At 34.8% G+C, this 23575-nt stretch overlaps 1 protein-coding gene across 1 annotated transcript; it reads right to left on the bottom strand.

The window, feature by feature from the left end:
- Window positions 1–10691: 10691 nt before the first annotated feature.
- Window positions 10692–17352, bottom strand: COX7A2 (cytochrome c oxidase subunit 7A2). Its single transcript, XM_079146556.1, has 4 exons — window positions 17218–17352; window positions 15854–15943; window positions 12052–12136; window positions 10692–10893 (listed from the first exon to the last, which is right to left on the bottom strand). Exons 1-4 carry the CDS (start codon window positions 17233–17235, stop codon window positions 10835–10837), a joined length of 252 nt encoding a protein of 83 aa, XP_079002682.1. The 5' UTR covers window positions 17236–17352; the 3' UTR covers window positions 10692–10834.
- Window positions 17353–23575: the final 6223 nt, after the last annotated feature.

The raw sequence follows: 23575 nt of genomic DNA, 5'->3' as shown, positions 1-23575 counted from the left end.
TTATGTATAAAAATGCATTGGATTTATGAGCATTGATCTTGTAACCTGCTACTTCACTGAATTCACTTATGAGTTCTAAAAGGTTTTTGGTGGAATTTCCAGGTTTCTCTAAATATATAATCATGTCATCAGTGAACAGGGATAGTTGGAGTTCCTCTTTTCCAATTCGTATTCCTTTTATTTCTTTGGTTTGTCTAATTGCTCTGGCTAGAGTCTCAAGAACGATGTTGAATAGAAGAGGTGAAAGAGGGCATCCCTGCCTTGTTCCAGTTTTTAGGGGAAATGCTTTCAGTTTTTCACCATTTAGAATGATATTGGCCATGGGCTTAGAGTAGATGGCCTTTACAATGTTAAGGAATATTCCCACTACCCCAGTTTTCTCTAGTGTTTTGAGCAAGAAGGGATGCTGTATTTTATTGAATGCTTTTTCTGCATCTCTATTGAAATAATCATGTGATTCTTAACTTTAAGTCTGTTGATATGGTGAATGACATTTATTGATTTCCGGATGTTGAACCAACCTTGCATCCCTGGGATAAAACCCACTTGATCGTGGTGCACTATCTTTTAAATATATTTTTGTATGTGATTTGCTAAAATTTTGTTGAGAATTTTTCTGTCAATGTTCATCAAGGATATTGATCTGAAATTTTCTTTCCTCAATGCGTCTCTGTCTGGTTTAGGTATCAGGGTGATATTGGCTTCATAGAATGAGTTTGGGAGGGTTTCGTCCTCTTCTATTTCATGGAATACTTTGAGGAGTATTGGAATGAGTTCTTCTTTAAAGGTTTTGTAGAACTCGGCTGAGAACTCATCTGGTCTCTGACTTTTCTTTGTTGGTAGGCTTTTGATGACCTCTTCTATTTCATTGCTTGAAATTGATTTATTTAAGTTGTGTATGTCCTCCTCGTTCAGTTTTAGAAAGAGATACCCATAGACTAAAGGTGAAAGGATGGGAAAAAACATACCATGCACATGCACACAGCAAAAAAGCTGGAGTATCCATCCTCATTTCAGATAATGTGGACTTCAAGCCAAAACTAGTCTGAAGGGATAAAGAAGGACATTACATACTGCTTAAGGGAAGCGTAAATCAGCAAGACATAACAATCATAAGTATCTATGCCCCAAACATTGGCTCATCCATGTATGTCAAACAAATCCTTCTCAATTCCAGATATCAAATAGACCACAACACAATAATACTAGGCAATTTTAACACACCTCTCTCACCGCTGGATAAATTGTCCAAACAAAAATTGAATAAGAAACCATAGATCTCAATAACACAATCAACAATTTAGACTTAACTGACTTATATAGAATATACGATCCAACAAAGAACAAATACACTTTCTTCTCAGCAGCACATGCATCCTTCTCTAAAATAGACCATGTCTTATGCCACAAAGCTACTGATAGCAAATACAAGAAGATAGAGATACTACCTTGTATTCTATCAGATCATAATGGATTGAAATTAGAAATAAATGACAGAATAAAAAACAGAAACTTCTCCAATACCTGAAGATTAAATAATACACTATTATATGATGAATGGATAACAGAAGACATCAGGAGGGAAATAAAAAAATTCTTAGAAGTAAACGAGAACAAAGACACATCATATCAAAATCTCTGGGACACTATGAAAGTAGTACTTAGAGGGAGATTTATTTCATGGGGCGCATTCAACAAAAGAAGTAGAAATCAACAAATAAACGACTTAACACTACAGCTCAAAGCCCTAGAAAAAGAAGAGCAGACCAACACCAAAAGTAGTAGAAGACAGGAAATAGTTAAAATCAGAGCCCAAATCAACGAAATTGAAACAAAAGAAACAATCAGAAAAATTAACAAAATAAATAGTTGGTTCTTTGAAAAAATAAACAAAATTGATAAACCCTTAGCCACACTAACAAAGAGAAAGAGGGAGAAAACTCAAATTACTAAAATTCGGAATGAACAGGGAAATATCACAACAGACACGAGTGAAATACAAAACATAATTAGAAACTATTTTAAAAATCTATATTCCAACAAAACAGAAAACCTCGAAGACATCAACAAGTTTCTATAGACATATGAATTACCTAAAGAGAAATGGAGAGTTCTAAAAACACGTTTGTCTTCCACTTACTTATACAGAACAAAGAGTGGAATGCTGTCAGAAGTATTTTTTTTTTCCTTTTTGTATCTATGAAATATTTGAATGAATGCGTTTCATAATCAGGAAATGACTTTTTTAGATACAGGCATGCCTTGTTTTACTACACTTCAAAGATACTACATTTCTTACAAATGGAAGTTTTTGTGGAACCCTGCACCAAGCAAGTCTATTGATGTCATTTTTCCAATAGCATGTTCTCATTTCCAGGCTCTGTGTCACATTTTGATCATTCTCACAATATTTCAAACTTTCTCATTACTATTAAATTAGTGACCTTTAATGTTACTATTGTAATTGTTTTAGGGGCCTATGAACCTAGCCCATGGGAGATGAAGAACTTAATCTATAAATGTGCATGCTCTTACTGGTACACTACCTCCTTCCCTCTCTGAGGTCTCTCTATTTCCGGAAACACAATACCGAAGTTAGGCCCATTAATGACCCTACAATGGCTTTTTAAGTGTTCAAGTGAAAGGAAGGTAAGCATGTCTTTCATTTTAAATCAAAAGCTAGAAATGATTAAGCTCAGTGAGGAAGGCATGTCAAAAGCCAAGACATGTAAAAAGCAGGGCCTCTTCCCCAAAATTAGCCAAGTTGTGAGTGCAACGGAAAAGTTCTTAAAGGAAATCAAAAGTGCTACTCCAGTGAATAAGAAGGGGAATTGGCCTTATCAGTGATATAGAGAAAGTTTTAGTAACCTAGTTAGAAGATCAAACTAGCCACAACATATCCTTAAACCAAAGCCTAATGAAAAGCAAGACCCTCACTCTCTTCATTTCTATGAAGGCTGAGTGAAGGGAGGAAGCTGCAGAAAAAGTTTGAAGCTAGCAAAGTTTGATTCATGAGGTTTAAGGAAAGAATACACCTCCATAACATAAAAGTGCAAGGTGAAGCAGCCAGCGCTGATGGAGAACAATCCAGAAGCTATAGCTAAGGTCATTGATGATTATGGCTGCACTGAATAACAGGTTTCAGCCTGATGAGTGGCGCATGCCTGTAATCCCAGCTACTACATTGGCTGAGTCAGGAGAATCACAAGTTTGAGGTCAGCCTCAGCAAATTATCAAGACCCTATCTGGGAAAAAAAAAAAAAAAAAAATTTCAATGTAGATGAAACAGCTTTACTTTTGAAGACAATGCTATTTAGGACTTTCATAGCGAGAGAGAAGTCAATGCCTGTCTTCAAAGCTTCAAAGAGCAGGCTATCTCTTATTAGGGGTAATTTTAAACTGGTGACTTTAAACCAAAGCCAATACCCATTTACCATTTCAAAATTCCTAAGGCATTTAAGGTTCAAGGCTTCAGTGGAGAAAGTAACTGCAGATGTTGTGGAAATATGGAGAGAACTAGAATTCAAAGGGTAGCCTAACGGGACTGAATTGCTACAACTTTATGATTAAATTTTACTGGATAAGGAATTGGTTCTTATGAATGAGCAAAGAAATTGGCTTCTTGAAATAGAATCTACTTCTAATGAAGATGCTATGAACATTATTGAAATAAGAAAGAATGACTTAGAATACTACTTAAACTTAGTTGATAATGCAGTGGCAGGGTTCACTCAAATTTTCAAAGAAATTCTACTGTGGGTAAGAAACTGTCCACTACCTTTACATGCTACTGAGAGACCTTTCATGAAAGGAAGAGCCAGTCACTGCTAAAAACTTTATCATTGTCTAATTTTAAGAAATTGCCACAACACCCCAGCTTTCAGCAAGCACCAGCCTGATTAGTCAGCAGTCATCAACACACAGGCAAGACCCAGCAACAAGGTTATGACTCCCTGAAAGCTCAGATGGTCATTAGTACTTTTAGCAATAAAGTATTTTTAATCAAGGTATATACATTTTTTTAGACATAACACTATCATATACTTAATAGACTACAAAATAACACATAACTTCTATATGCACCAGGAAACCAAAACATTCATATGGTTTGCTTTATTGTGATATTTGCTTTAATTTGGTGCTCTGGAATCAAATCTGCAATATCTCTGAGGTATGGCTTTGATAATATGTGTTTTGTTCTTATTAGGTATTCTGTAGCAGTCAATGTATTTTTCTTTCTCAGCATACTTACTAATCATCTATAGCCAAAAAAATAAAATAGTTCTACAATGAAAAGGCTTGACTAGGAGACCAGTTATAAAAAATGTATTGTTTCACCTAGGCTGCTGTAGTTTTGGAAAAAAGAACATAGGAAATCTTTCAGAATTTGATAAACTCATGTTCAAAATTACTTCTTGTGAAATAAATCTTTGTTTTGATTTGTTTACCTTCAGTCTTTTAGCCCTGTAAAGGCATTTTCTTAGTTACTTTTTGTCCAGACATATTTATAAATATGGGCAGTGGTGAACAAGAGAGATTCTTGGATCCCCATTCTTTACAGGGACTTCTTGGTGTTCTTCTTAGACTGTCGTTCCCACTTAAGTGGAAAGAAAACTTTTCCAAAAATCATTATGATAACCATTTGGAAATAATTACCAAATGTAAAGATATGTTTTTATGACCAAAACAGACAAGATGGATCTTCATATACTGGTTTCCCAAAGCTGATACTGTTTTAGGAAAAAGTTCTGTGGGAGGAGAGTGTACACATTAATGATTACGGACTGTTTTAATTACATTAATTGAAGTAAAATACTCTGGAAAAAGAAATTAAAAGGCCCAACCAAGAACATTAGCCTCAAGCCATCAGAAAAATGCCAGAAAATATTTTTAGCAACTCACCAGAGGGAAGATAATGACCTCCTACATGAGATCAATAAAGATCTGACATAATCTTAGATCAAGGTACAACCCCTCTTGCTGAGCACAGTGGCACACGCCTGTAATCCCAGCGGCTCAGGAGGCTGAAGCAGAAGGATGGTGAGTTCAAAGCCAGCCTCAGCAAAAGTGAGGTGCTAAGCCATTCAGTAAAACCCTGTCTCTAAATAAAATACAAAATAGGGCTGGGGATATGGCTCAGTGGTCAAGTGCCCTTGAGTTCAATCCCCACTACCCACCCCACAAAAAAAAAAAAAAAGAAAGAAAAAATTCCTCTTCATTATATTATTGGCATATTTATAACTGGAAGTCAATATTCAAATCCCAAGTTATCTCTGTGCATGTGTGTATATTCATTGCATTAAGTCTGCAAAATCTTGAGTTCCCCTTTCTTTAGCTGATTTCATGTATGCTTTCAAATTATCATTTCAGTAGGTAATTCTTTGGTTTTCAAGCAATCTAATTGTAAACATTTAATCATTTTTCCAGTATATTATAGGATAAAAATTTAATAAATGTCTTAGGTTTTGATTGGATTTCCTCATTAGTTAACTGAGTTCTCCAAAATATCCTTGACCTATAGAAGCTGCTTCTTATTAAAGAAAATATGTAACAGCTGTAAAACTATAATTTTCAGAGATAGTCCATCAGAGCAGATAATATACATGTCCAGATTCACAGGAATCTGAGAGAATTCAAATAAAAAATTGCCAGTCATTACAATACTGATTCATAATATAATATATAATATTATAATAGTATAATATGCCACATAATATAATCAGTACATAATTATATGCATTATATAATCAGTATACATCAGTGTTCAAAGAGAATAAAGTCTGTGGGGGAAACAGGCAAAGTTGTGCTAAGTACTAGTTTTTTTTCTTACCTCGTCTAGGAAGTAGTGTGGCACATAGTACATAAATACTGGGGTGTCGTAATAAAACAGATCTAGGTTTGAAGTCTAGTTCAAAGGTAATTGCAGTATGACCTATTTTCTCAGCTTCTAGTTCTTGCTAATAGTAACAATGACTTTCTGGGACAGAGTGTCCTCATGCTAATTTGAGCTTCTTGCTAAATCAATATTATGATTATCAAATTGTTTTGCATATTATGAAACCAGAAAATATCTTTGCAGACCCTGAATGAATGGGCATGGCAATGTGCTGTGTTAGTCACTGGGAAAGAGGTAACAGTTACTACTTTCTCCATCTCTGTTCCAACAACGATCCATCTCCCTTTCCCTAGAATGCTTTTCTCTTGACTTTCAGCTGGTTTCTTCTTTTTCTGATCTCAGGTCAAATGTCAGTTACCTTAGCTTCCACCCCACTATTTTTTCTAATACATTACCCTATTGTTCCCACTCTAGGACATTATCATGTTTATAAATTACTTTGCATGTCTTAATTATCTTCACTGATTACAATATAAGCTCCATAATGGAGCTTGCTGGTCTAGTTCCCAGTTTTAGTCTCTAAGCCAAATAGTGCTTCATAAGAAGCAGACTTTCAATAAGTAATTGTGAGATGGATGAATGGATGAGGAAGGGTAAGATCTGTACAGTGAATAAAGATCCTCCATTCTATTCATCACCTCTATGAATGACACCTGCTCTTAGGTGGTCAACATCTTACTGGGTTACTCTACCATTGGCCCCTCATGGTCTATTTCAACAGACATCCAGGTTAATCCTATTTAAAACATATAAAAGTACTCTTCAATGAGGACTCCTGTAATGACTCCATAACTAGAGTAAAAATCAAAGTCCTTACAGTAGTCTACAAGGCCACATTTAATGTTTGATGTAGCTACTCCTTACCTCTCCAAATTTCTCTCCCTCATCTACTCTTCGTCTTCTTGTTCTTTGACCATGACAGGCAACTTAGGGCATTTGCTCTAGGCTGTTCCCTTTTCCTGGAATATCTTTCTACATATATCAAATTGGCTACTCAGTTTCTGCAGTTTTATATAAATCTCACCTTCTTACTGAAGCCTACATGACCCTCTCATTCAATACTGCAACCAACCAACCACCCATGCCAGTTCTCCTGTATCTTTTTCCCCATAGAACTTTAATTCTAATACTTTGTGCAGTTTTTATATTAACTGTCTTTACTGCTATGCCTCACTACAATGTAAAACCTGCTTTTTCACTGACTCACAGGCACTTAGAACAATGATACACTATAGGCACTCAATATATGCTTAAATGAATTAGCAATATTGTTATATAGATAGAAGGAAAAGTCCTGGGTAGTGGTTTACAAAATGGTACTCTCCAGATGGATGCCTAGAAGGGCTCAGGAAGACAGAGTCCCAAGCTGAAAGCTATGACATTTCCAGCTATCTCATAGCAGGGTTTTGAACTGACAAAGCTGTCTATTGCTGTATCTTAATTCTTCTTTCTATAATTTGTATATGTATTCTCTATCCAGTTGCATTTGTGCTCCTTATGTAAATTTTTTCAAAACATTCCTGTTATGAGAAACAAATGACTACCATTTACAGAGCACTGAACTACTATTTAGTGTAACTAGTCGAGTTCCTTTAGATATAATAGCAAGAAAAGTCCAGAAAATTCTGTTTTGGTTGGTTCCTGACTAGAGAAACCTAACTATAGTAATTCAATTTACAATGGAAACATTATTGGCCAATGGAATCCAACAAGTCATAAGAGCAAGGTATTGGATCTGGCATCAGAAATGAGTAGAGCTAGGACCCCAAATGCTTCAAGGTCTTGCCTCCTCCATGTTGACTGCATTCTTTTAAATAACAAACTAGTTCCACAAAGACTGCTATTTGCCAACTAAAGTCTCTTATTCTCATTAAACCAAACCCCAACTTTGCTTAGCAACATTTCTTGGCCTCCTTGAATTCAGGCATGATCATGTGACAAAGCTACAGCCCAAGAGATAAAAGCTGAAGTCTGTGTTGGGCTTTAAAAAGAGCTCACTTATTTAGCATGTACTCTTCACCCTTCCTTCTTCATGCTAGAACATGAATGAGACAGCTGGAATTAAGCGTCCATCTTGAGAAGATGAACACCATAAACTAAGGTCAGCAGAGCCAAAAGACAAAATGAACCTAGAACATGAATGAAACTGTGAACCTGCCCTATCCGTAGTTGATAGCTCTGCTCTGTGCCATAGTGATAGGAATGAGATGAAAAGATGTGGTTCCTGCTTTTAAGAGTTAATAAAGAGTATCAAACATTTAGTAGGGTGCAGTGGCCCACATCTGTAATTCCAGTCACTTAGGAGCCTGAGGCAGAAGCGCAAGTTTGAGGTCGGCATCGGCCAAATTATTGAGACCCTGTCTCAAAATGAAAAGTAAAAAGGGTTGGAGATGTAGCTTAATGGTAGAGCCATTCCTGGATTCACTTCCCAGTACCATAGGCAGGCACACACACTGCACACCTGGGATGTGACAGGCCTATACTGAAGAGGCAAAGACTTTTTTTTAAGCTACTTATCAAATTTCAAGGTTTGAAACTAACCTGTTAACTACAAGGCTACAATGGTTTCTGGTCTTGTCAACTACTCTAATTCAAAAGGATGAAAACTCTTAATGAAGATGAGTACAGGGAACATTTGGTGCATGTTGCAACAAGGGAGGAGGCCTACATTTACAGTACAATCCAGGGAGCATTTTCAGGTGTGTAGAAAATGAGGATGGTATGCACCAGAAAGAAGACTCAGTGGAGAGAGCACTGAGACTGCATTTCAAATATAAGATGGAAGAAGAGATGAGGCTCTTAAGAGTAGGGTGGGTAGACAACTAAAGATCAATGAGAAACAATGATGGAACTGAAAACAGTATAACTCACGCTTTTATGAGACTGCACAGGGAGACAGAAGCCTCTAGAGTTTTCATATTTAAACACATTGCTATTAACAGTGTACTACCAACATAGCCCAGTCAATATTTAATCAAACTGGTAAAATGACATACTAGACAGACTGAGTTTCCTTTACATCTTTTATATCACAGGTAACATGCTGACATACTAACAAGGTTTGAAGGTAAGCACATCTCAACAGTATGAACACCCAATTGTCATGCTTATGAACCTAAAATGATCAAGATTTGAGATTTTTTAGCTAAACCTGCACTTGAAATCTGCCATTTTTCAGCCCTGAATAAACTGCCTAAGATTTAGTTTTACCTGTAAATCCAGCTTAGCAACTCTTCTAGGAGAGACTACAAATGTAATTTTGAGCGTACCAAATTTCACCTTACAGTTTTAATAACATCACAGAATTTCTTCTATTTAGTAAGATACTAATCTCAAAAAAGCAGTGTTATGATAAAAATTAAAAGAGATTATAACAATGGTTATTGTTTCCTGCATTTTTCAATATGCCTTATCAACTCCTTTCATGGATTCTGGGTGTCTCTGAAATCAGTAGTAGTTCTCTTTCTTAATACCCATGAAGTATAGCACACATTTCCATGGAATTCTGTCTAGCAATCCTTTCTTCTGGGATCTTGCCCTTCACCCTCACCTCCAACTCCAACCATGCTTGTAATGCAGAATTTTAGGGTGAAGGTCAAGTAGTTAACCTAAGATTTTTAAGTCTCTTAAACGCTTAAGTCTAATTTTAGTTTACCTAATCCTATCAATGTTAACATAGCCCAAAGAGAACATTTTGGCATAAAAAAACTTACTAGAATCATTTTGTATATTGTCTTACTGTTTTAAGCTATATATGGTAAAGCACCTGTCACAATTTCAAGAGATAATGATTGTTTTTATCTACAAGTCTTTCATACTACTGCATAATTACATTTTAAAACACATTTACAAAAGTTTTTATTGTAAAATAGTTTCAAAATATTATATTACTTTTTAGCTCGAGTACTGAATTAGCCCAATTAGTCCAATTTTACAACTTTTTTAGTTTTTACAAATGTCTAACAGTGTTTATTCCACTCCCTTCAAAAGTATGCAGGAAGAAAATCTGGCCACCAAAATCCTTTCAACCTCAGAGTTTAAGGCAAAAATTCTATAATTGGTTATCCTTTAAGATTTGTACCCTAAACCTCAATGTTTTGATAGCAAAAGCTTTAATATGACAACTTTAAATGACTCATTTTTTCCAAATATATTTTTCTTATCTAGAAATTGAAGTTTAAAAAACTCTTCCTCATAACTTCCCCCAGACTCAACTAGACCCCAATTTTATTTAGTACTATAAATGTATACCTTGCAGAGGAGATAATGCACTTTGACTCCCTATGTTCCTCTAGAAGATAACTGTAAGAAATTATTTTGTTATAAATTAACATAGTAAAAGCCAATCCTGAGTATGAAAAAAAGAAAATCCTAAATTGTTTTACAGTCATTCTATTAAAGCCTAAGTCTAAACTGTGGAATATTACATTCAATATTTAAACACATTCTGACATATCTGACATAAAATGAACTTAAGATCGGATCCTAGGGTCCAAATATAACCTGATTCCACTATGCCCAGGTTCCAGTTTATTCAAGGATACAGTAGAGGAAGGGGGCTAAAGAAAGCAATATGCTTGTGTTAGGCTTCACTGAAATTAAAGACCATCTACTGTATAATTCTCAGGTGCTAAAAGTAAAACTTCACTATAATAACATCAAATGAATGGTAATTTATACAAATTTAAGGAAAAAAGAATCTTTTTCTTTCTGTTTCTTATCTAAGATTTGTAATTGCTGACCAAAACCTGGATTATTATTGTAATTTATCCTTAAGTGATAAAACAAGACAAAGCATGGTAAAGACTGCTTTATTGGTGGCAGTTAGTACAAGTCAATAAATATTGATCCCCAAAGAAGAGCTCAGTTTTTTATCAGAGTACTGGTCCATAGAGTGTTGAATGAAACTGAACCAAATGATTGCTGAGATGACTGTAGTCAGTCCTGCTTCTTGGGAAATGAAGCCACAGCCAACTGATATATGGCATATGCTGTTCCTGAAAAATAAACATAACAACTTATAAGAAATTCTGAATTTAAATGTATAAGCTTCTTATTCCAGCTCAAAAATTGTAAGATAAAGGCGAAAATGGCATTAAGACTACCCTAATGGGAATATAAAATGTATTTTCATAGATGCTGGCAAAATGTTAAATAAATATATTTAAAATACATTTCATCTAGTTTTAATATTTATCTTCTATACAAAAATGTATTCTGTCAATAATAAATGTAAACTGTTTTAAGAGTGAGATTAAGAACATACATACATACATAAAGGCTACTGGCTACTTCCATATTAACCTAACATTGCCTAAGACATGCTAAAAAAAAAAAAAAAAAAGAGGCATGCATTCCCTAAAGTGTGTTAACAATGTGAGACCGAAAGATGAGATTTTAAAATAATAAAATTTAGTATTAACAATAGCTAATATGTGAAATTATATTTTTTAAGATGTATTACTAGAATATCTAAGAAATAATTATATTGGCTGAAGGAATGTAGGACATTATCTTCTTAAAAAAATCCAATGTTACTAACGGTTGTTGTCTCGATCCACAAATGTCCCTTCTACTTTTAAATGTCTTCAAGTTAAAGAAGTTACCTTGGTATGAGATGAGGACTTTGTAATGAAGAGTTCAAATTCCAGCTTTTCCACAAATAAGCAATATTATCTTGGATGACTAATACAATTTTCTCATTTTTAAAATAAGGACATATGAAAGACCCTATACAAGGGTTATAGAAATTCAAGTATGTGGCATTCCTATAAATACGGTGGTGACATAGTAACTACAGAAATATTGTTTCCCTTCGTTCCTCAGACAGCAATGATTCAAATTCCTAACTATGCTCCTATTATACCAACTTGTGATGTGCCTGTTAATACTGACTAATGGACCTGCCTAATCCATTGAAAAACTATCACTGGGCTTTGCATATGTAAAAGTGAAATATTATTCTGTACAAGTTTGTTTTAATCATAAATATGTATACATGAGTTAAGATATATTATGCATCAGTCAAAATATTTAAACGCCCCTGCTACAGAACAGAGAATGAATGTTTTATTGGCCAAAAAACAGGTTCCAGAGTCTTCTGACAACATTACTATTACTTTTATATGAACATTAAAAGATTCCAAATGTCTTACCACCAACTGTAAGAATCATGGTGGCTCTATACAGCAGGGCATCAGCTACCCCGCCCTTCAGATGCACTGGAATCCCATTATCCTCCTAGGTTAAAAGAAAAAAAGAGATTAATAAATGTGTCTCCCGTTTTCCACAAAGTTTCAAAAGATTAATCATTCTTATAAAATGAAACAACTTCTTAAATCCCTGGAATTAAAATATTTATATATCAAAAATCTATGGGTTGGTAGCTCAGTGGTAGAGTGCTTCCTTAGCACATGTGAGACACTGGGTTCAATTCTCAGCACCACATAAAAATAAATAAAATAAAGATATTTAAAAAAATCTAAATGGGCTCCAAATTCTGATTATTCTCTATACTATTTAAAATATAAACTTAGTTAACTTTCTTCTTTCAAAGTTCATTTGTAATACCCCAAAGATGGTTTGTTTCCAAGGAATTATACACATTAAACCTATAAGAATATACTCCACAAGTCCAACTACGTAATATAATCAATAATCATCATATTTTAGATTTAGGGATAGAAAGTTCTTCCTTAAATGTGGAAACAGGGATCTCTGACAGATAATATCCAGTATACAGAACTGGAAAAACTTACCAAGAAACCAACCCGATTAACAAATAGGCAAAAGAACTAAACAGACACTTCTCAGAAGAAGAAATACAAATGGCCAACAAATACATCAAAAAAAGTTCAACAACCCTAACAATCAGGGAAATGCAAATCTAATCTACATTGAGATTTTATCTCACTCCAGTTAAAATGGCAATCATTAAGAACACAAATAATAACAAAAACTGGCAAGGATGTGGGGGAAAAAGTACACTCATACATTGTTGGGATGCAAATTCAGTACAGCCACTTTGGAGAACAGTATGGAGGTTTCTCAGAAAGGAATGGAACCACTATATGACCCAACTATCCACTCTTTGGTATTTATCCTAAATAACTAAAATTAGTATATCATAGTGATACAGGCACATCAATGTCTATAGCAGAGCAATTCACAATGACCAAGTTATGAAACCAGCCCAGGTGCCCATAAAAAAGATGAATAAATAAGCAAGGAAAATATATGTATACACAATGGAGTTTTACTCAGCCAAAAAAAGAATGAAATTATGTCATTTGCTGGTAAATGTTTGGAAGCTAGATTCAGAAATTCAAGGGTTGAAGGTTTTCTTTCATATGTGGAAGGTAGACCAAAATAAGGGAAAGAAAAGGGGTGGGGAGATTCCATGAAAATAGAAGAGAGATCAGTGAAGTACAGGAAGGGGATTGAGAGGGAGAGGAAGGTCTGGAAAAGGAAGGAAGGGTGAAATTAAATTGACCAAATTAAATTATGCCATATACATATAAGAATATACCACAGTGAATTTAACTTTATGTATATCAATAAAGCATCAATTAAAAAAATATATAAACAGGAGAGGAGGGAAAGAGAAAGTACTGGGTTCTGAAGTGGACCAAATTATATTCTACGCATGTATGATTATGTCAGAATGAACCCCAATACTATGTGTAACTACAATACACTAATAAACAGTTTTTTAATCCTAGAAAATGACAGAAGAGGGGCATGGGAGTTTGGATTGTAATCTAAAATTTATAAGCCTAGCATCTATTACAGCTCTGGCACAGAGTAAATGTTCAGTATATCTGTTAAAGTATTTTAATTTTAGAAGGTATACACATTTTTAATCACTTGAAATTTTATTTGGGAAAAATAAGAAATCACTAAAAAAAAAAAAAAAAAAAAATCACTCATAATCTACCTATTTATAAATGTAAATTGCTCTACTCCCCTAGGCCTTTTTCCAAGAGATAATCAAGATTCACAGTATGATACAAATCTGTTTTAATGCTTACATCATTAATTCTAACATATACACAAACAACACATAAAATGAGATTATGCTGTGTAATCATCTGCCATACACTATTGTTTTTTGTTCAATACTATTTTAAAATCACTGTTAGTCCATTTAAACCTATCTTGTTTTTTCCAATGGCTACATGATATTCCTCCATGCCAAAATGTCTTACCTGCAGTAGTTAATCTTAATGGATATTTAGGTTGTCAGGTTTTTGGTTTTGTTTTATTCCCTAAATTAAAATCCTGTTCCATTTTCACATACTTACACAATTATTTCTGCAGGAAAGATTCTTAAAAGTGGGTTTCCTAGATGACAAGGTATGTAATTTGTTTTTAATAATACTTTCATATACCCTCTAAAACTTTTGTACCAATTTTACTGCTATTTATAAAGAAAGTATTGTAGATGAATGTACCCATCTGCCATAACCGTAACTGTAACACATAACGTATTTTACATCTTCCTAAAATCTTGTCAGTTGGATGGGGGCAGTAGTGAATTTTTTATTTTAATTTTTTTTTGTTCATGTTTATTTAATATGACTGTGGTCCAAAGGTTCACATTTTTATAGAAGCTACAACTGTAGCTTCTTCAGTTTCAGGAAGAGATAAAACCAGGACAGTCCACTGAGCCTCACAATCTGAAGGGTGATGGCTCAGAGTTAGGACCACTTTCTTCTTTTTTCTGGTACTGAGGACTGAACCCAGGGGCACTCATCACCAAGCTACATCCCCAGTCCTTTTTATTTTATTCTACTAAGTTGCCAAGGATGGTCTCAAACTTACAATCCTGCCTCAGCCTCCTAAATCACTGGAGTCACTTGGATTACAGGCAAGAGCCACTGCACATAGCCAGGACCATTTGTTGGTGGTAATGAGATGAGTGAACTGGTCTACAATAAATCTGTGATGGGGAGAAAAATAAGGGGGATGGTAGGAATAACTCTGAAGTGTTGGCCCTATTCATGACATCGAAGGTCTGAGTCCCAGCTATCACAACATAGTTATTCTCCTTCTCCATGGACAGGCAGGGTAAGCTCAACCAGTAGTATTTCTCCAGAAGATAGACCATGTTTGTTTCCAAAGGCACAATCCATGGCTGACAATGCTTCTGTCAAGAATACAACTATGACAGAGAAAAGCAGGAAGGTAAATGGTGCCAGTCAAGCTCCTCAGAAGTATGCATCTCTTTCCTGGCTGATAGCTATGATGAATTAATTCTGCATTTCTTACTGATTTATAGAAGTCCTTTGTATACTAAGGGCATTAACCTTTTGCTATATTTTTGAAATTTTGTTCTCAATTTGTGCCTTGTCTTCGGTCAACTATAAATAAATTTTAAAATTTTACATCACCAAACCTTATAATTTTTCTTCTTTACTGCTGCTCAGCTTTATAAAGATTACCTTAGAAGATTTCTCCACCCCTAAGATTATAAGGAATACTTATATTTATATTTTTTATTTATATCTTATATTTTAATTTTTTGGATGTGAAAATTTACATACAGAATTTATTTTCTTCATAATATTTCTAAAATAGTCATTTTTGTCAATACTAACTTATTGTATCCTTTTCTATGGATATGCTATATCCGTCAACACATATTAAATTTCTATACAATACTTGCTGTGTTTCTAGGCCCTTTCTGTGGTATGTCTGCTTTTATGCGACTATTCCCCCAAAAATCCTAATAAACTCCCCCAAAATGATTTATCATTGATCTATACCTTTCTTCCCTCATTTTTCTACTTGCCCAAGGGCCTCTTGGATATGGCAAATACTCAGCTACCAACAGTTTTATATCATTCTTTTGCTAATGCAAGAGGACTTCTCACAGCAGACACCTCTAGATTTACTTCCTATTTCCACTTTTGGGTACTCTAACAAGTAACAATCTCCTATAAAGTATTTCATTACCTGAAACAGCTTTTGTTTCTCTGGAACTTTATTTTCAAAATGCCTGCGTGAAGCAGTGCTGATGGTCCTTTGGGCAATCTGACGAAAACCCTGAAATGGAAAATTCACATACATTAAACAGATTTAGAGCCTAAAGAAACCTTGAAAAGCAACCACTTTCAATCCTTAATATTATAGACCGAAGTGAGTTTTGAATTTATCTGTTACTAATAATGTTCATGGACCAGCATCCAGATTTTTCAATTTGTTGTCCATCCTCTGCTCTGTTCTTCATATATTACATTCTGTACTCTCCCAAAGACCAAATTCATACCTTTGCCTGAAATTAACCAGCTTTTTATAATCCTTAAGGAAAATACATCAATATGCAAATATTACAGAAATAAATGGTTAACTAAAATAGTCTAAACTCAAATGTTTCCATTTAATACCCTTCCATATCATTAAGAATGGATTGACAGTAAAATAGACCAGCATGATTCCTACTCAATCAAAATGCTCCCTTAATTACATTTTTCCTAAGATTTTTTTGTTTTGTTTTGTGGTTTTTTTTTTTTTTTTTTTTTTTGGTGGTGCTGGGCTCCAACCTGGACCTTACACATTAGCCAAGTGCTCTATCACTGAGCCACAGTCCCAGCCTCCTAAGAAATTTTTTAATAGAGTATAAATCTGTTTTTTAAAAGACCTGCATTATATACTTAGTTTAAATAAAGAAATAAACTTGTATTCCACTTTCTAAAATAAATGATATTGAGACGCTAAGTAAGAGTAAGACTGCTGAATAACTACAGAAGAAAATGATCACTGTTACTCTTTTTGAAATTTGGAAAATATTTTACATACTCTAAGTCGGTAGGTTGAAGACTGAAGGACAACACAGAATCGCCGGAAGGAAGCAACATTACATTTCGGCCATGACTCTCAAGTTCTATCTAATACCGAATGACAGTTTTTAAACAGCCTCTGGCGCTCCTAAACTCAGAACCAATGAAACTTATAACCTTCAGAGAACCCTAGAGTTTCCCCATTGCCAGAAATTCTTCACCAGAGACCTTGGTTTTACTCACATCAGCGCTACAACCTCATCAACGACCCACTAATTAGAAGTGCTGACCAAGAACCCAAGGTGGGTCTAACCAACAATTCTGTGTTCAGCTTCCCAGCCTTTTCCTTCCCGATCCAGCAACGGTCAGGAGCAAGAGGAACAAACGAAGGGAAAAAAAAGGTCAGGCGAAAAGGACACGAACCAAGGTGACTTCAAAAGACGTCTTCTGCCCCACTTCTAGCAGAATTTTTGTCGTAGTCCCTTGACCTCCACTCTCGACTCCCACCTTCATCATTCAAGCAAACGAACAGCTACTTACCAACAGATTCCGCAGCATCTTGCCTCACTTAGTGCCCACCAACCGCGACAACTGAACGCTAAGAACGAAAATCACCACGCCGGAACCGGAACTATCTCCTCGTCTTGCGCAAGCGTCGAAGAACAAAATCGTTCCGAGCGGAGGAGGGGCTTGCACGGCTAACCATAGAGAGCGAAGGGAAGGCGAGAGAGGCCTTACGCCTGCAGCCGTCCTAGCCCGCTGGCCGTTTACTTCACGTGAGCTTTTCCTGACCTTTTCTGGTGCTGTTCGGTTTTGAGCGGAGAGGCGTTTGGGACTAGAGTGACGGGGTGGCATATTTTAAGGACTTTAACAAATCAAGACAAATGTGAGACTAGGCTATCAGAGAAAACTAGCATTTTGAAGAAGGCGTATACCTGAGTGGGAAAAAAACCCGGATTGTGTCCGTGTTTTCTTGTTTTATATTTCATCCATTTCACCACCTTTGAGCCACTGTTTAGAAACAAAAAAGGAAACATGGACACAATCCGGTTTTTTCCACTTAAACTGTCGTGAGGTGTTAATATTCCTTGTGTTGAGAATACTGCTGGAAAGAGCAATTTTTATCTTCTTGCTCAAAATTCTAAGCAGGAAGCTCTTCCACAGTGTCCCCAAACTGGAAGCAGCTTACTGGATTGAGTCTGGGGAAACGCTGAAAAGATGTTTAATTGGAGGGTGGAGGTCAACAAATAGGATGGCAAATCTGGACTCAACTCTTGCCCTCAGATTTAGCAGGGCATTATATTCCATGGAGTTGTCAGATGACAATTGTACATATAGGCATCGGTCTTGCTTAAACGATTCCAAGTGTCTTTATTCCTTCTGCTCACCCTTAAGTGTGTACAACTAAAAATATGTTCTACAATAAATATTCCACTTTTTCACAGATTCCTACAAATGATTCCATTGTCATTTCAAGCAGAAACTGGTATGGGTTTAGCAAAGGTGTAATGTGTGGATAAAATTGGCAATATTAAAATTATTCCTTCTAACCCTTAGGGTTTTTTCCCCTCCATAATACACTCTATGTTAATTGGCCCACCAGTTGTCTCAATTCATATTCTCATCAAGGTTTATAAATACCCGACTCACATCCTCCTCAGAGGACCTGTAATCAAATCTTTGTGCATAGTTACCACAGGCAGTGCGAGGGCTTTTAAGTTTAGTCTATAATTTGAACTTGTTCAAGTTGTTTGTGTCGTGTTTTCTGCATTTATCCCACTATATTGTAAATTTCCCAAGAACAGGGATTGTGTATTTCTTACCAATTCTCTAGCACTACTTAGAGGAAGTACCCACTAACCAACAGATGAATGAATACTTACTGGATGACAGATCTAGAAGGGTATGATTGTCCCAAAAAAAAAAAAAGGGATACACATTAAACATCCTAAAGTAGATGCAGATCCCTATATTCCTGTCACTAAGTGCAATGAAATTTTCTTTTTACTAGATCTATAAACACACTCCTAAATTAAAAAAAAAAAAAAACGGATGTTACCATCCCATTTCTCTTCTTTAAAATAAAGCACCTACAGTTTTCTTTACTTGTCTCCCTTCCTCTCCAATTTTTTTTTTTTTTTTTTTTTTTTTCCCATTTAAAGGTTTTTACTATTGTTAGGGTCATTAAGAGCTTCCATGTTGTTAAACTGTCACTCTCAGTTTTCAACTACTCCATCTACTAGCAACATATAACATGGTTGATCACTCCCCTGAAGATATATATTTTTAAGTTGAAAATAAGCCATAAATGTGACACAGTGTAACATTGTAAGCATAGTTTGAAAGAGTTTGGTTTTAACAAGTCCATACTCTTTCAGTCCTTCTATTTCAGTGACTGCCCCTTTTTATTTTCTTGGCTCCACATTCTCTAGACATCTTTAAAAAATCTTACCTTTTTCTAAATCCATCTCTTTGATGAACTTATCCAGTTGCATGGCTTGAAATACTACACTCATGTGATGAAAACTCCCATACAAGATAATTTCCAGACTCATCTTTTAACTCAAGACCTTTCCACTTGGATATCTACTGAGCATTTTAAACCTACTGAGCATCTTAAACCTAAAGCCAAAACTGAATTCTCCTTTCCATTTCTTTAAACTTTTTTCTTCACAGTTTTCCTCATTTTGACACCCAAATTTTGTTTTCCATCATACCCTATAATCAGCACACTAGAAAATATTTTTGGCTACAACATCAAAATATAACATGACTCTTACCACTCGTTATCTCCAATGCTACTACCACTCCATGCCAAGCCATCAGCATGTGTTGCTCAGATTACCACAATGGCCCTTTTAACTATTTTCCCTCTTTCCACTCTTCAACTACCTTCCATGTGGCAATAACCTTTTTAAGAATGTTAGATAAAACTGTGCTCAAAACTCTGCATTACGTTCACTGGTTTATCACCAACCTCAGTAATAGTAACTGGTACATAGAACGTGCTCCATAAATTTTAGTTGAATGAATGCATACTTCACAGAAGACTGAACTTATTAAGGATAAACTTTAAAAATATTTAATACTTGGTGGACTCCTTCCAAGTAATTCAGTCCCAGGATTCCTATCTCCTTGCCCCTGTTCTGTAAATTGTGTCAGAAAATTACAGATGAAATTTGTGTGGGTGCTGATCAAACTTTATTGGATCTTCCTAGGCATACTTGAAATTTTACTATCAGATTCAGTTTATTCTCTGAACCCATGTTATTTTTCAAAATAAGCTCCTTTCCAAAACATCAGTTTAGGTTTTTCTCTCTGTAATATTATAGAATGGCTCTTTTGAAAATACTGGTTTCAGAAGACTCATGAAAGTATAACAGAATTGGCAGTATTCCATGTAGATGTATAGAAAATTTGAGGTAGTGCTTAAGACTTTAATGATATCAGATGTGAAAATATTTCACAATTACTGATAGAGTTAACAAAGCAGTTACCCAATTCTTTTCCTTTAAAAAACAACTACCATAACAACCCTGATTTTCATCTTACCTACAGCATCTATAAAACAAAGAAAAGAAACAAGCCAGTTTTTGTGATCTCAATATATGTGCATGTTTGTGATTCTAGAACCTAATTAATCTATTTCCAATTTGGCAAAATAATATAGAACAGCTTCACATGAATTTTAATGTATAAAAACTACTGGTTAGATAAAATAATACTACAATGTAGTTCTATATTTTATTTGACTGTCACATAATTGCATGGATCACCTTTGGAAATCAGGAAGCATCTGCTTTCTCTTAGTTGATGTATTATTTTATTTATTATTGAGTAAATAATTTTATTTAATTGCAAGCCTCAGTTATTTATCACTAATATTAAGGGGATAGGTTCATGATCTTTATCTCTGGCTCTAAAGTCCTTAATGTATGATACACTGTTTCATAAAACATACTGCATGAGTCACTCCCTGTTGAATAATAATTTACTGGCTATCTAGTATGAATGTAATACTTTACAGTATGCTCAGGGGGGTATTTTTTAAAGTTCCTGGCTTTCTGGAGCAGATACTCTTATTAGGATTATAATACTCACATAATAGTACATTTGAATTACAGACAGAAATGACTCTGGTAGCTGGTACAACAAAAGTTGCTAAGGGAAATTTAAGGAAGGTAGAATTAAAATAAAGGGAGCAGAGATTAAAAGCATTCCAGACCTAAGAGCAAGAACATGATTTAATAACCTGGATTTGGCATCAAGCATGGCATACAAGGAACTATAAAAACAGAACCTAGCTAGAGTGAAAAGGGAAAAAAAATATTGTTGTAGTTTAAAAAAAATTGCAGATTCTGAATCTGTCACTTAACAATGACACGAATGGGCCTGGAGGTGTAGCTCAGTGGGAGAGTACCTGCCTAGGATGCATGCCTAAAGGCCCTGGGGTCAAGGTCTGATTGGGGGGGGGGGGGGGGGTGTTTGTGATGTGACTGAAGGCAAGTTACATAACCTATTTCTACCTCAAATTTCTTTATCCTTAAAATGAAGACAATAGAATCCACTATCTTTGGGTGGCTATAAAGACCAAATGAGATAACTCAATAAATGTTAGCTATTATTATGGGAGGAGAGCCTGGATAAGGAGAAACAGATCAACAGAAGAAAAATGCTGGTAGAAGGTATAGCATCTATAGAGGCAAAAAAGGTGAACAGATGTCTTAGGAAATTACAGTTTGTTTTGGCAGAAGGATAAATTAGAGGGTTGTAGTAACAGTAAAAGACTGATTTCAAGGATAAATACCTTGAAGGTGTCTTGGAGCTATCAAGAGTATAATAGCACAATGTTAAAATGAAAACTCAATTTTACAATTTTACACTTTAGTAATAATGAAAGGCTGGACTGGACATAAAATTACCAAAGCCACAGACTCAGTCAGAAGTCTCCTATAGTAATCCAAGGAAAAGCCTAAATTAAAATCATTGGCAAAAAGATGCTATATAAAAGGGGATGGACAAGAAAGCCAACCAAGAAGTACCTCCCTTTTCTCTGGGGTTGTTTAGTTTCTCTGGGGAAGAATTCTCTAGTCTTCCCACAGAAGAAAGCAGGTTGGGGGAAGATCTGTTTTTTGAATGCTTTTAATTCGAAATGCTTCTTTCTTATCCTCCACCCAACCTCCCAATTTGTACTTGACACATTTTTTCCTTTACCTGTCTCCCGCCCATTCCTTCTACCTCACAGTCTCCCATTAATTCCTCCAGGTAAAAAGTCTCCATTCTTCTACCTATGGGAGATGTAAAGAGATTATATTTGTGTGGCTGAGTGGAGTAAAGCAGAGATCCTGGAGTTTTGACCCTTCTATTGTGTACAATTTTCAACTGGTCAATATCAGGCTTATCCCTGACTGTACTCTTTGCTATAATCTTCTTTCAAAATATGGTCGACCTATGAATACTGACCTCAACCATTTATTACTTATTTAAGCTTTAAATCATGAACAGGGCAACAAGTGACCCTGTGCTAGTGAAACCTATCACTGCTCAAGCCTACCCACAAATAGAGCTTTTGAATAGTCTTTTGTGGCCTAATACATAACAGATTGACACAACTATCCAAAACTATGAGGAAAATTGTCTATATGAACAAGAGGAAAAAAATAAATTAAAAACAGCAAGCAACAAGAAAAAAATTTGGTGCTAACAAAGTAGGAAACAAAAAACATAATACATATGCATCCATATATGTTCTCAGAAAAACAGTATTTTATCTATGAACTAAGACTAGAATATTTTAGAAACAAGTGAAAGAAGTCAGAAATTAAAATATTTTTAAAATATATATTACAAATTCAAAAGAAAGAAGATAAAGTTGAAAGGTCAAATTGGGACAATTCTAGAAGCAAGACAGGCTAAATAGAGGGAAAAAAGAAAATTAGGCATCAATTAAGGAGGTCCAAAATCAAACTAAAGTAAGATTAGATTTCTCAAAAGCAAAAATGAAGACTAAAATGAACAAAGCAATATATTCAAACATCTGAAAAAAAAGTTTTTAACATAAATTGTATGTATAGTGTCAAACTATCAATAAAATATGAGGGTAGAATAAGGGCATTTTAGATATGTAAGGACTCAGAAAATTTACCTTATATATACCATTTACAAGGCACCTATACATGTTTTAGGAAATGTTGAGTAGACAAGAAAGTAAATGAGAAAACAAGAGTTACAAAGGAAGATCATGGGATAATAGCTGTGTAGCAGGCCAGAGGGCCCAGTAAAGACTGACACAGAAGGACAACTGCAGAATAGACAAAAATCTTTCAAAACTATTGATGAGAACACAGTATACCTGACAAAGAATTTGGAAAAATTTTAAGGCAGGTTTATAGAAAGTTATGTGTTAAAATGAGGCAATTATTAATTTCAGGAAAAACAAAATTACATAAAGGAAAATGTAATCATGATCTACTGCTCTATAGTATACATTATTTTTATAGCCAATTAAATAATAGCAAATTCATTTACTAAATATTAAGATGTAACTGTATAACAGAAAGACAGTTTTAAAGAGCCAAGTCTTATAACATTATCAAGAATATCTAAAACTTAAACAATAGTTGACAGGCATATTATTTAGATAAATTGAGGTAAAAAACAAAGTGAAACAGGAAAGTTAAGTTTAGACAGGAATTATTGCTTCTCTGCATAAGGCCTTTAGAACCTACTATTTGATTTCTGTTAAATGTATATATGTTACTTTAATAAATTTTATAGATAAAAGCTAATAAGATCATCATAGTCTGATTTACTTTTAGATAATACATTTATTTTGAAAGTTCAAGTGACATTAGGAGAAATGTGATTTTTGTTTACCAAATGATGCACAAGCTAAAAA

The sequence above is a fragment of the Sciurus vulgaris genome (assembly GCF_902686455.1).
Source record: "Sciurus vulgaris genome assembly, chromosome: 7".
In the NCBI taxonomy this organism is placed as follows: domain Eukaryota; kingdom Metazoa; phylum Chordata; class Mammalia; order Rodentia; family Sciuridae; genus Sciurus; species Sciurus vulgaris.
The sequence above is the reverse complement of the archived record's forward strand: the minus strand, read 5'-3'. Positions and strand labels throughout refer to the sequence as shown.